Raw genomic sequence first — 13,891 nt, 5'->3', positions numbered from 1 at the left:
TTCTTTGCATTTTGACAACAGGATTTTTTCTGCAGTCACTTTCCTGTTTTTTCTTTGGCTTAAATACATCAGAATATGCATTTTCAGAGCAAAGTAAATCATTGTATGCAGTGTGTATAAAGTAAACATCAGGAAAACCCTGAGACTGAGGTCAGCTATTTAATGGCAGCATTGCCTGGAAGAGCTCACAGAGCCACCCCTACCCTTAAACCCTTTACTCACGCCCTGCATCAAATGTTGGCACAAGCAGCATTCAAGACAATGCACGCTTTACAGGATATGGGAACAGTTACAGATTAAAAGACAAAATAACCCAGAGGGCAGACAAAAGTTCTTCCTAACCAGCTCCACTATTCACCTCCAAAAATGTTTTTAATAAGAAGCTCAGGGAAGCCCTCAGCACAGGGCACAAACATGCAGAGAGGGGACAACCGCTCACGCCAGCTGCCATTACCGCCAACAGAAATCGCTTGTTACACCTTGCTAAATTAGTGCCATATTAGGTTGGAATAGCTCAAAGGGTTTTGTCATCGGGGCCGGTGGTTTGGGTTTTGTTGGGTTTTTTTGTTGGGGGGAGGTGTTTTTTTTCTTTTTTTAAAATCTAACCAAGAAATAGCACTTCTCTGCAGTCATGATCGTGCAACACGTCTGCACGTAAGAGAGCTCCACCAGCACGGACTCTGGAGAAATGCAGAGAATTCATGTGAAGTTTTAAAAGACAATAATCTATTTATATCAGAAATTTCAGTTCTGTATTTTTGTAGCACTGTAGAACCCATCCGGCGGTTTATGAAAACCTAATTTCTTTGAAGGATATTTAAGACAAATATCTTCATTTTGTTAATCAACATATACCATAACCTGCACACAGAACTACAGCTGCCTCTCTAAAAATGCAGATTGCCGGTCTCAATAGGTAGACTAAAGATGACCAAAGTCCACATTCCTTCCCAAATTACTATGTATCATAAAAGTATTAAAATCAGTGATGAACAACCTTTGCTAAAATTCCTTTGATGAAGCATTAAACATTGAAAAAATTAAATTATCCTATAAGCATGTGTATGTAGGTGGGTAACCTACCTCTTTCTTTTTAAGCCCAAAGGGAAGTTTAATAAAACTGCCTGTAACAAGTTAGTGATTCAATCCATTCTCATCCACATTCAAGCCTGGGAAAGCCTTTTGCTCCTCAGGAGAATCTCTCAACCACAAGCCCAGCAGGTATTTTGGGCCTGGCTTGCCATTAATCACTTACACTTTAAATCAAATGATGTATTTTGCAATTGTTCCTCTCAATTTACTTCGAAGTTCACAAAACCATTAATTGACAAGCAGTCAAATGTAAGTGCAAATTAGTAAGATTGTTCCTCATTTTGTGTCCTTTCTCACCTCAAGTTCTTCCTCCAAGCTGAAAGAAGTGAGATACTTTAAACCATGCATTGAAACGTTTCTGCCAGCAAAACACTTTTCTCATGCTAAGTCCTGACTGACAAGCCCCTGGACTTCTGCAAGTTATAAATCCTTTAGTTCACCTAAATATGAATCAAAGGTTGTTCTGTAACCTGTAAGTAACTCAGGGTATATGCATGAGCAGCAAGGGGGAAAGGAGAACTCGCAGGCTTAACAGTAACATTATTTTTAAAGCATGTAGAAAGCAGACAGTTTGTCAGCACAGCGTTTTTCTCTCATCCTGACATCTCAGAAAGGATCTAGACACTTCCAGAATGTCCGCAAAGCAGAACAGCCACCCGGCAGAGGTTCTGTCCCCCTCTTCAGGCTGCACTACAGGCTTGCCACTCAATGCCAACACTGCCTCCAGCCCCACCACAAAGGGCAAACAGTTCAGACTTGGCTTAAAGGACAAGAAGTGGAGGAAATACATTGAAATTGTATTGTGTACTTATTGCAAAAATAAGATTTCAGGCATGAAGTAAAATTTGGACTTTTATTGCCAATAAAATGAACAAACCTCCTCAAGAAAGCTAAAATTTAGTAGGATTGAAAACTCTTGAAGTGTGGTTATATGCATACATTGCCTGTATTTCAGATCAGTGGTGTATCTCCAGATATCACAGAAGACTTGAAAAACATTATCACTTCATAACTGCCAAAAGTTCACACGGCAAACAACAGTTAGAGGGAAAAGGTGTTAAGGTATTAAAATCAGCACAAATTTTCAGCCTCCTAGCGCTTGTTCCTCTATTAATTTCATGGAAGGAATAAATATGAATTTAGAAGGCATATACTAATGGTTGGATGGTTGAAATAGAAAATAGCTCACTGTCAAATAAACAGAAAATAAAGGAAAACTTCAAAACACCATTTCAGAAAGAGCTATAAAGTCACATCATGCTTTGAATAAAGCAAACGTGGGAAGCAGTCTGGAATTTAAATCAGTTTGTGGAAACAACTAGAGGAGTAATAAAAAGATCTGATGGTGTACAAAGTGTCAGTAGATTTATTATAATATACTTTGTATTACATATATATACACACACACACACTAATTGCAAAATAATTCTTATATGGTATTTTTAACTATGCAAACCTAACCAGGTATTTTAAGAAAATTAATCAGAGGAATTCTTTTTCTAGATGAAAGTTATTTTGTGAATCTAAATAGGCAGCAAGTCCACCAACCATCTCTTCCCCATAGCCACCTTAAGGATGACTTCTCAGATAGCTGCAAACTTCAGATTTGCTCTAAATCATTCTCCTCGACAAGCAAAAAAACCTAAAAAAAATCTTTACCTCGATATTTCTCTTTTAATTTTGCCTCCATTAGGCTCTCTTGTCTTCAGTTACCTGGGGAACAGTTGCTTTCAGTAAAGCTGTTATCATCTTTCTCACTTTTTATTACAAGGATCACACTTTCATGTGCAAACAGACCAAATCTCAAATGTCTTGTACTAAGATAAACAACTGAAAAGCTCTGCGATTAATGGTGCGCTGCCCTTCAGCTTTTGTGCTGTTAGTCTAGTTTGTGTTCATTTGTTTGCTTGAGAAACCATGCAAAGCTGTTGCCATCCACTCAAAAAACGTTGGGCTTAGTGTGCAAAACCTCACAACTGTGTTTATTTTTTTACCGCTCAATGAGAGAGATGGAAGAACCAGTATTCTACTTAATGGCAGAACGGGTACTGCAAAGGAAAGTAAGGTTATATTAAAAATACTATCATTAGCGTGGTGTTGTTTTATTTTAAAAGTTATCCTGAGTGATATTTTGCAAAGATATTACTAAAAGGCTCCTTCAGTTTGTCTTGCCTGGGATCATGTATTTTCAGTACTGAAAATAAGAACAACATTAAAGCAAAAATGATCACGATCGCTCTGAATAAGAAAGCTGAAAATACACATTGATTCAAAATTAGCACTTGAAGTAAATTCTATAATTAATGCAAAAAGAGTCCTGAAAAAAAAAGCAGAAAAATTTATATTAAAGAATGTTATATTTTGTGTTGATGCATAAATATAAGAAAGCATGAAACCCACTGCTGTCAGTTAGCCTCACCTTCCTATTGCAATACTAAAACCTACAAAGTTTGAGTGGGATAGCTAGTATTGCTTAACCAAAATGTACAACACATAAGAATATTTTAAATAATTAAATCTAAATATATGAGACAGAATAATAAAATCTTGAAAGCATTCAGAAGAGACAGAAGAAAGTGGATGACCTCAAAGTCTGAGGTAGTGAAATGAGATTAAATATAACTGTATTATGGTGAATGTTAAATTCCTACAGTAAGGAAGCATTTGTGCTATACATTGAGTTGAAAATGGTAGTAGAGATTGTGTAATGTCTGATAGACCACGGAATTATGCAATCATGAAAAAACCCAAGTAGAACAGAAAGATGTTTTGATGTAGCATTTCCAGCAGAAACAGCAAGGTTTCAATGCTGCCCCCACACTTCGAGTCACCTGCATTAACGAAAGGTGCCTTAAAGAGTCAAGGTACAGAGAAGGATGATGAAAGGGCAACTGAAATGATAAGAGAATGAAAATACCATTCTATCAGAAAAGGTGAAACATGCTTGGTGCTTGGTTTGTTTGGTCTAACCAAACAGAAACAGAGACCTGTAGGATTGCTCTCTGGGTAGCGCCTTGATACAGACACCAATGACAGAAAAATCACAGAAACTGAATGGTTAACTTAGTGAATTTGAGAAGATTTCGAATCCTGTGAGCAATACACGCAGACAACTTCCAGAAGTTACTAGAAAATGCAAATAATTTGGTTAGAAATTGAGTCTGACCAGGTGAAGAAGCAGATTATATGACATGGTGTCTGCAGTGGACTGGAACCAGGAAGGAAGTGCCTGTGGGTTTATGTACCTAACATTAGAGCTGTGAAAGAGAGCGTAAGATATGCAAATTTGTAAGTACCGAAGATCCAAACTTAACTTCTTGACATACAATAGATCCCTGACCTTGGTGTTGATCTCATATGAGAGAAAACCAATTAGCTTTCTGCTAAAATTAAGGAAACCTGGCTTAGATTGCTTAACACTTCTACAAAACTACTTAGCAACATTGCCCTCACACTGGATTTGCAATTAAGGTTGTGCAAAGGTTTATTTAGCTACCGTGCCAGGTACCCAACTACTGAAATGTTGATTTTTAGGGTTTGTTTTACAAAATTTTTTTTAAAAGAGGGCCTGCTGGACGTCTGGAGCCATAACACAGGGATAAGGTGGAAAGACTGATGGCAAAGAGGATTTTCACACCTTTACAGACCAAAGACTGACACCATAAGTAAGCTGAACCTGACTAATGTTAGATACACTCCTGGAAACGGCATGCAGCGGCTGGCTTGCACAGCTAGTGTACCCTGTAAAAGTTCTCTGGACTTCTCATTCTATTTGGATAACCTAAAGCTGTAGCAGAGATGGCACAGAGCAAGATAAACCCACAAATGAGCTGGGTTAGAGTGGAGTAACAGTGTCTCAGCCAATATTTATTGCCAGCTCAGGCTCACTCATCAGCCTTTGCACACCTACACATCTTCTATGCTGCTGTTAAAGGAACCTTCAACTTCAGACCTGACAGTAAATAAAAAGTAGTAGTAACTTAAAAAGCATTACAGCTATCTGCTTTGTGAAGATAAAAAAGCTGGAGCAAAATTTCTCTTTGGGTTTATCTAAGTGCTCTGGTGAGACCTCACTTGGAATACTGTGTCCAGCTTTGGAGCCCTCAACACAAGAAGGACATTGACCTGTTGGGAGTGTATCTAGAGGAGGGCCCAAAAAATGATCAAAGGGCTGGAACACCACTCCTATGAAGACAGGTTGAGAGAGTTGGGCTTCTTCAGCCTGGAGAAGAGAAGGCTGTAGGGGAAACTTAGAGCAGCCTTCCAATACCTGAAAGGTGCCTGTAAGAAAGCTGGGGAAGAACTGTTCATGATGGCATGTAGCAATAGGACAAGGGGTGAGGGTTTTAAACTAGAAAAGGGGAGATTTAGGTTGGATATTAGGGAAAAATTCTTCACTATGAGGGTGGTAGATCACTGGAACAGCTTGCCTAGAGAGGTAGTGGAACCCCCATCCCTGGAGATATTCAAGGTCAGGCTTGATGGGGCTCCTGATCTAGTGAAGATGTCCCTGTTTGCTGCAGGGAAGTTGGACTAGATGACCTTTAAAGGTCCCTTCTAACCTAACACATTCTATGATTCTATAGACATATACTCAAATAATTGCACAAATACAATTTTCATGATTAATCAAATGGATTTTTAAACACCACATTGGCAAAAGTGATGTGCATTATGTAAATTGCTCTAAACTCACCTTCCTTCCCCATCACAAAGTTCAGACTTGATGGCTTCCAGACCTGTGACATCTCAGCAAACACCATGGAACCTTGTTGCCAAGGAACTTCACTGGCGAATGAAGCCAGCTTATAGAGAGCTAAGAGGAGGTGGTTTTGTTTATATATGCAACATGACTCAGAAAAGGGTTTTATCTGTATGTCTCAAAGGATGTAAAACATTATTAAACTTTAAAAACCTCTGCTGCCTCCTAGCATATGGATCCCACCAGCTATCCACTCCTTGTTCTAGCAGGGTCCCATGGTATCTACTGGGACCTCTCAGCAGAGCAGGGACAAAGATCGGATGACGTCTGGGGACAGAAGGTAAGCTTCAGTTTAGTTCCTGGTTCAGTGCTGCTCTTACACTTGCTATTAAGCAGACAGCACAAAACACACTAGTATGTTTCTGAATAACCTTACAGCAAATAGGTAGCTACTAAAATGAAATTTGTTAACAAAAAAAAGGATTTGATGAGAGTGTATGTTAAACTGTGATGTGATACACTCTATTACTACTGTTCTCAAAAGAACAGATGAATTCTAAAGGATACTTTTTCCTACAGAAACAAACCTATCTCGGACTGTTTCAATATAAGACGTGTCTTATGGAAGCAGGGAGTGTCTGCTTCGTTTGCTTTTAAACAATCTGTTTGGGAGCTGGACATGGGGAACAGAACAAGTCTAGCACTGCTTATAATGAAGTGTAAGTGCACTGCAATGATGCTTCTGGAGTAACTTTTCCATACCGATGAGTGTTTATGCATTGATCACTTCATTCCCCCTGTTTTTGGGTCTGTTAAATTGTTCCTGTAACACAGGCATGCATTTAATGGAAACTTCCAAAACTGATAAATACTTTACAGTATTATTGACCGGGAATCTACCCAAACCCAGCATCACTTACAGACCATAAAATTTCGGTATGTTTGAAGCAGAGAAGCCTAGTGACTAATGTGACAGTAGTTCTGCTCAACCTCTCATGCAGACATACACTGGTACTTCTGCTCTGAAGAAGTACTTAATGTTACTATTACCACTGGAAGGCAATAGTTCTCTGTAATTTGTGATAATATCATATTATTCTGTTGTATTATAAATCAAGATTTCTTTTGCATCATCCTTGACATGAAAACACACAAGAGATCAACGTTTCATTTCTCTTCAAGGATCTTTGGTGTTGCATTGATTCTCATCTGGGAGTTTGGAGGAATACCTAGGAAAAGATCTAACATTTCTGAAACCTGAATACATAGTTATAATTAAATATGCAGGTGGATATTCCCCTGTCTGGAGAAAAAGACAGTTTTCTGAATAAGTCAATATGAGAGCTACACTATATAATGACAAAGAAATACTGATCATTATGATGCACTGAAAGTTGACAATATGCTAAGCAGTGTACAGATAGACACAAGACAGAAGCTCCTTGACTGTCTGCAGGAAATAGGATTCATGATTAGTTTCCAAGCCTTGCAAACTTTATAACGAAGAAGTTATCTTGGGTCAGTGTGAAGGAATACTTAGGACAGTACTCTGTCTGCCAATGGACAAGCAAGAGCAGAATATTAAAGCATGTAAAATAGAGGAGGTAGAGGAAGGAAAAAGTTAGAAACTTGTAATGCCAACAGGAAGGTGAACAAAGTTACAAGGAATACAAGTGAGTCCTCAGTGAAACATATAAAGAAACTCAGATTATGAAATCTCAGATGAAAGGTGCATATCCTGGTAAAATCGCTTTGCCCCTTAATGGAAAACAAACCTGTCTGTTTTCAGGTTCAAAGATACAAGGGATTCATTTGAAAGTTGCCAGTACATGACAAAGACTGATGGTGGAACAGTAGCTCTTACATAGGAACCATGTAAAAGCAGACGTCTGATGCCAACACACTGTTCTGTTCCTTTTACTCTCTCACACTTTAATGAGACTAATTCTTGTTGGGTTTTTTTGTTTTGTTTTGGTAGTTAGTTTTGGTGTGCTGTTTGGGTTTTTTTTGAAAACAGAGTTAACTACCACTTTAGGAAATGAAATACGAAGTTCTGTCAGTGCTCACAGAAGGGAGCATCAGCAAAACTGTGGAAGCTTTAAACTACACTGTAACCTTCATCGTAACTGAAGTTTTCTCTAATGAGTCTACCACATAAGCACAATTTGGCTATTTCTAAATCAATTCCATAAAAAAGTAGGAAAAGATGAAAATTTGGTTGTTGGGGTTTTTCGTTCTAAAAAATAAATTTTCAAAAATTATAGTAAAGTAACAAGGTCTGTTTCACAAATACACCTTCTAAACTGGATGTTTATCACTCTCTAAGTCAACGAACCACCATCCACTACAGCTGCAAGAGGAAGTCTCATGTGGGAATCGGTTCTCCACTTTTTCAAGCATCACCAAGATTGTCACTACTATGATTAAGAAGAAAGAAAGCATCTTGTTCATTTCAACTAATCATAGAGTGCAAAACTGATTGAACTGCAGCACAAACCTTCCTTATGGATAATTCTACAGGAGCTAAACGTTTGTTTCACTCAGGGGAAAATGAGTGATGTTTAGTTTAATTCTTCAGTGGGTGAGTTGTTAACTACCTGGCAACAGGCTTGGTACTCTCCCTGCCTCTTTTACACCCCTCTATCACTCATCAAAATGGAAGAGGTGAGTGCTGATGCACAGAGAGGGAAAGAAATTTAATACCAACCTGCTTAGCATCTCTCAGGTCATTTCAGTATTCTTTCTCCACACTGACTGTAAGGAGAGGGAGTCTTTTTGCACCTCCCAAGCTTTGTTTCTTCACCCTCTCTGGCAGACACTACACAGCACATCATTGTACAGCACTATGCACCATCAGCCTTTTTCTAAAACACTTGTATTTCTATGACTAGAAATACTTACAAATGCTTCTCCAAAATGTGAACAAAATTTCTACATAAAATGAACCAACTCTTATTTAGCAGAGTATTACTGTATTTTTTCACCCATTCACATACACTGTTACGAAAGAGTCAGTTACAAAGCACCACGTGTGTGTCCGTTGGGCTTTCTAAATTTTGAACATGCATCATACCATATTACTAAATTGATATAGTAAGAAAAACACACTACATCTTGAAACACTGCACTGCATCTGGGTAAAGAAAAGGGATCTGTGGAAAAAATACTGCTTGCAAGCAAAATTTGAAGTCAGGCTTACCTTTGCCAGCATTTCTAGGAGGAAGAGGAGGAGCATCTGCAGTTGGAGAGGTGGGTGAATCTGTGCTTGTAGAAGCAAAAATCTGATTGGTAAAAGCTCCATAGGAGAGTCTTTGCTTGTCTCTAGGAGTGCTAAATGCAGGGTGAGTCAATTTGTCTTGGGGAGAAATGCTTGAAGAGTGACAAAAACTTTGGGGTCTTGGAGATCTTTCTTTTTTTATAGGACTAGGCTGGGAATAGAAAAACAAACACATTATATATCTGTCTAAATACAAAATGCAGTCAATATGTTTGGGGAAAAATATAGCAGGCCATATTCTAGTAAACAAGAGCATAATTTTTTTCTTCCTTGGACAAATAAGCCCACATTCTTCTCTTTTTCAGAGATTTAACCTGAAAAATCCTCTCCTTTGTAACTGGAAAATAAAGATTGTAGCACCAACAAATCATCATGACAAAGTTAGATTCCTTCTTAAAGCGGTAGATATAGGATAATACATTAATAAAAGCTGATTAAATTTTTAGTATAGGAGTAATTTTACTCAAACCAGAATTATCCTCAAAGATCAAGTATATTATCCCACTAACGCATAATAAAAATAAAATAACCACTTCTGACACTCCAGATTTATTTGTTGACTGAACCAGCAATATATTCAGTGGTACACCTCTTCTTTTAAAAGTATATAATTGCTCTCTGAAGAAATTTTACACAGCAATTTTTGACCGCTGTATATTAATAGCTGCATATGGAGCAGGGTCTGTTTCACTGCCGCTCTGGTTCAGGCAGGCTATTATCTCCAATACACCATTAGTCACCCTCCTGAGGCTCCTCACAGAGATAATCATTTTGTTCTCTCTCCTGTCCTTGAGGATATGTAAATTATTTGGGTTCCTGAATTTTTCAGTCCCAAGTGTCACAGAAAATGAAAGGTTGGCCACATTTCTTCCTACATCACCCATGTAAAATAGGAGAGGTATATTCCCATTTATTACAGAAACAGAGCACAGAGTAATTAACTGACTTGCTAAAGTAGGACACAGAATCTAAGTTTTCACATGTTCTAGGATGGCAATTATCCTATGCCCTCAAGTTTTGTCTCTCCATTATGTCTTTTTTTTAAAAAAAATAATATCAGGAATAAAGTGCAAATCACAGTTTTTGAAAAATAGAGTTAATTGATTCAACAACTAGGTTTTTAATTAATTTATGGGGAAAAAAAGTATGTAAGCTTTGGATTTCCTCCAGCTAAAAATGAAAATGAACAGCCTAGAATGCAGAGGAGGGTAAAATGACAAAGTAATCTACATTCACCAATTTATATTCTATGTCTTATCAAAGCAACACTTCTAAAATTCAATTCCATAATATTTAGGTTGATAAAGGGTATTCAAAGAGCACTTTGACAGTCTTTAATACAGGCCTCAAAACTAGGATTTCTACACCCCCTAAAAATATCTGTAAGATATAAACAAAGGTTAAAGTGAGTCACTAATTTCCTTTCATTTCCACACAACAGAAATTTTGATGGGGTTTTGTGCAAAGCCAAGCCAGTAATTCCTTACCTTATCATCCAAGTCATCATCACTTTCATCAATTTCTTCCTGACGAAGATTCCATTCATACTCCACATGGACGTGTGGGTTTAGCTTTCCTGCCTTGGCTTGAGAAAGCTGAAAGAAAGAACAATTCTTGTTAAAATACTTTCTGTTCCTCTGTTGTCAACAAAGTTAGTTTTGGAGCAGCAAGCAATCAAGCAATACTAAAATACTTACAGCTTTCCAGACATTAAAAGAAACAATTTCAGGGTGAACATTTATTTGAGGTATAGAAAATACCAGTTAAATGCAAAAAGGGGAAGATTTTCTCAAAATGTGCAGAAGTTGCCATGTTTGACAAGCATTTGAAAAGAAGACATGAAGAGAAGGGATATGCACAAAATCAGAATGAATCTGGACCTCTCCTTTCTAAAACAGAAAAGCAAAACCTATTTATAAATTCTGGAACCCCTCCTCTGTTACCTCTCCAAAACTGCAATCCTTACGTTGGAATCAAAGTAAGAAGTACTGTTCTTTATTAAAGGATTTCTCTCTATCGCATTGGATGAGACACATGTGTCTTGTGCACTATGTTCCTCTGCTTTGCAAGCCCAAATGATGTATTCACATCCTTTAAAAATCTACTACTACAATGATGAGCAAAAAAAAGGGAATTGCAGTTCATGGTTATTCTGAGGAGATACATTCTCCTTTTCAGTGCTCAGACTACCCACCGTTATTTATTCCTTCACATCCTTTGAAATGTAGCCTACTTGGCACCAGTTGATTCAGAAGAGCCTTTAACCATCTTCCAAAAATAAAATTTGGAAGAAAGAATTTTCAATCTGTTATGAAAGTATTAATGAACCCACTTGAGTGGAAATAGAAGTCAATTACAGTTAAGATTCCAGCTATGCAATAGAAATTAGCTTAGTTCATGTACTATATTGCATCTAAACATCGAGATATTTCTTTTGTAGCTGTTTCCTGCCAATGGTAAATAATATGCTCACTCATATTTCTCTTTTATTCTTAACCTTACCTCACTGTTACTGTTTAGAAAAATGTAGAAATAATTTTCCTCTCCAATAATGAAAAAAGAGAAAAGACATAAATGCTCTATTATAGTTAACTGGAATAATCAGTGAGGTACCCATGGAATTTTTATTACAATAATCAAAATTATTGACTGCTAGATAAGCTCACTGATAACATCCACCAGTTTTCATTTGTTCTACAACACAATCAGTTGGTCTACATTAATGAGAGATGATACCTTATTGAATAGGTGCTACAAAGAAAAAAGCAATCCACACCAAGTGTGCATTGTACAGCTTATCTGTTTTTCAGCTGACAAAACACTGGAAGCAGTACTTACACAGCAGGCATGGGAGTAACTGGGAAGACAGGGAGATTACCACCCTATCAACCATAGCTAAATGTTGTCTTGCGTCCCCAGAAATATGGAAATTTATTCTGACTTGTGAAGGACAAGCTCTCTTGATTATGCAGTAATTACTACATGACAATAACTTTCAATTGTCAAAGGAAAAGTATTAAAATTACCAGGATAAATATTATCCTCCTTGGTTCATTAAAATGAGGTAAAAAAGTCCTCAGCTATAGAATTAAGCAGCCAGTGACAACTGTTTTGTAAATTCTCCTGTTTTTGTCTTGAATGTGAAGCTGCCACAGATCTTCAGGCTTTTTAAACCCTCAATAGCACTTGAATTCACTTGCCTACTAAATTCATGCTGGTGAGTGGCACCTTAAAGGGCCAAGAACACATGAGCCTGCTGATGCCCTTATTCCTGGCTGTTTCAGAGGAGTACCTGGGAAAATCCTTTAACACTTATTTCCTGAACTCAAATAATTTTCTTAAGTGCCACCTGTTAACATCACTCATACACACTCAAAATTCCAGAAAGCTTTTGCTCTGATCATGTTGTATAGAGGGACAAAGTCCCACAGAAGCTGGTGTTTTACATTTTTGATACCCTAACCTCCAGACATTACACTTTTGCTTCTCTTTTGACAAGGTTTAATGTCATCTGGAAAAAGTCAAAGCAGTAAAGGTCACACAAAGATCCAGACCTAAAAGGTCTTGACAGGTTTAATATTTCAGGGTTTTTTTTTGTACTCCTGACAGAAATATCTCTAAGAATAACTTTTGAGGTCCAGATGTCCTAGAATGGTGCATTAATTGACATTCAACTATCTCATACTCCAGTATTTTAAGGTATTTAAATACAGTGGTTAAAATAACTAAGTACTTCCAACAGAAATAAGATCTCACTGTTACAAAGAAAATTACTGTTGTGTTTTAAGTTAGAAAAAACTCATCTCTGGTAGGGCCTTCAGATTAGCATACAGCCAGCTGGCAGCGATACCAGGTTTGAGGTACAGTGGTAATGGTATCTTAAGTAGACCACACCTTTAAAGAAGTAAATGCCCCCCTCCCTGCTCCCAGTTCTTACCAGTTCCTCACACTGGACAGCTTTCACTCTTTTTGCTGTGTCCAGAGCTGTCTCTCCAGCTTGGTTTACTACAAGATTAACAAAAACAACAAAAAAAAGAGTCATTCTTTGAGATGTGTACAGAATCAATTCATGAAGTTTCACTATTTTTAGCAGAGTAACTTCTAAAAGTGATCAAAAACGTCTATTTACTCTATAGCAGCTGCAGCTCTTTAAGATTCCCCTCTAAGTGCTCATGCAATTCATGTATCATCAGGTTCTTTCTGAACAGCAGCATCTGCTGGGACAGTTCCCAAATCCCTCCTAACCATCCTAGCAGAGAATATAAAGAAATTGAGTCATTTCCATCTCCACTCAACTCCTTTGCCAGTAAAACTCTTACATGAATAAGCAGGAAAAGAAAGCAGACAAGGTAATATAAATTTTAAAAGAAAATAGTTCTAAGATTTTTATTTTTTTTAAAAGCACATTTTACTTTGATGAATAGGTGGTGGTTTGAAGCCTGAAGACAGAAGCCCTATTCTAAGATGACACTGGAAGATCAACAATTTTGAAATGCTCTAGATAAAGAAAATTCTTTATCAATAAATGTTCTTTATAAAGGCTATAAAATGGTTTACATTTTAGAATAATGCCCAATCAGAAAGAAGGTCATGTCTGAGCACTTGAGAAGGCCCTTTGTTACATCTAATGGGATCCTTCCTAGATGCTGAGTAGCAAGTCTCAGGAAACAAAACCAACCCTCGCAGCCCAACCGTATGTTCAGAAACCTGATGTAAAATTCATCATTACAGTACAGCAGTAAATGCCACGGAGCTGAAACAGAGCATATTCTACATTGTGTGCAGGCCATAAAGCATTTCTGTGATCGGGCACTGAAAAC

The 13,891-nt window shown here is 37.5% G+C and overlaps 1 protein-coding gene across 2 annotated transcripts in view; it reads right to left on the bottom strand.

The window, feature by feature from the left end:
* Positions 1-13,891, bottom strand: part of ASAP1 (ArfGAP with SH3 domain, ankyrin repeat and PH domain 1) — a gene marked incomplete at its 5' end in the record, with an annotated part of 135,605 nt that overhangs the window by 14,332 nt on the left and 107,382 nt on the right. For both annotated transcript variants that reach the window (XM_084280031.1, XM_084280032.1), the window contains 3 exons: positions 8,994-9,222; positions 10,559-10,666; positions 13,009-13,076. In XM_084280031.1, coding sequence (XP_084136157.1) covers positions 8,994-9,222; positions 10,559-10,666; positions 13,009-13,076 — 405 coding nt within the window. The remainder of the gene's footprint in view (positions 1-8,993; positions 9,223-10,558; positions 10,667-13,008; positions 13,077-13,891) is intronic.

This window comes from Gallinula chloropus (assembly GCF_964237585.1).
Source record: "Gallinula chloropus genome assembly, chromosome: 2".
Classification (NCBI taxonomy): Eukaryota; Metazoa; Chordata; class Aves; order Gruiformes; family Rallidae; genus Gallinula; species Gallinula chloropus.
The sequence above is the reverse complement of the archived record's forward strand: the minus strand, read 5'-3'. Positions and strand labels throughout refer to the sequence as shown.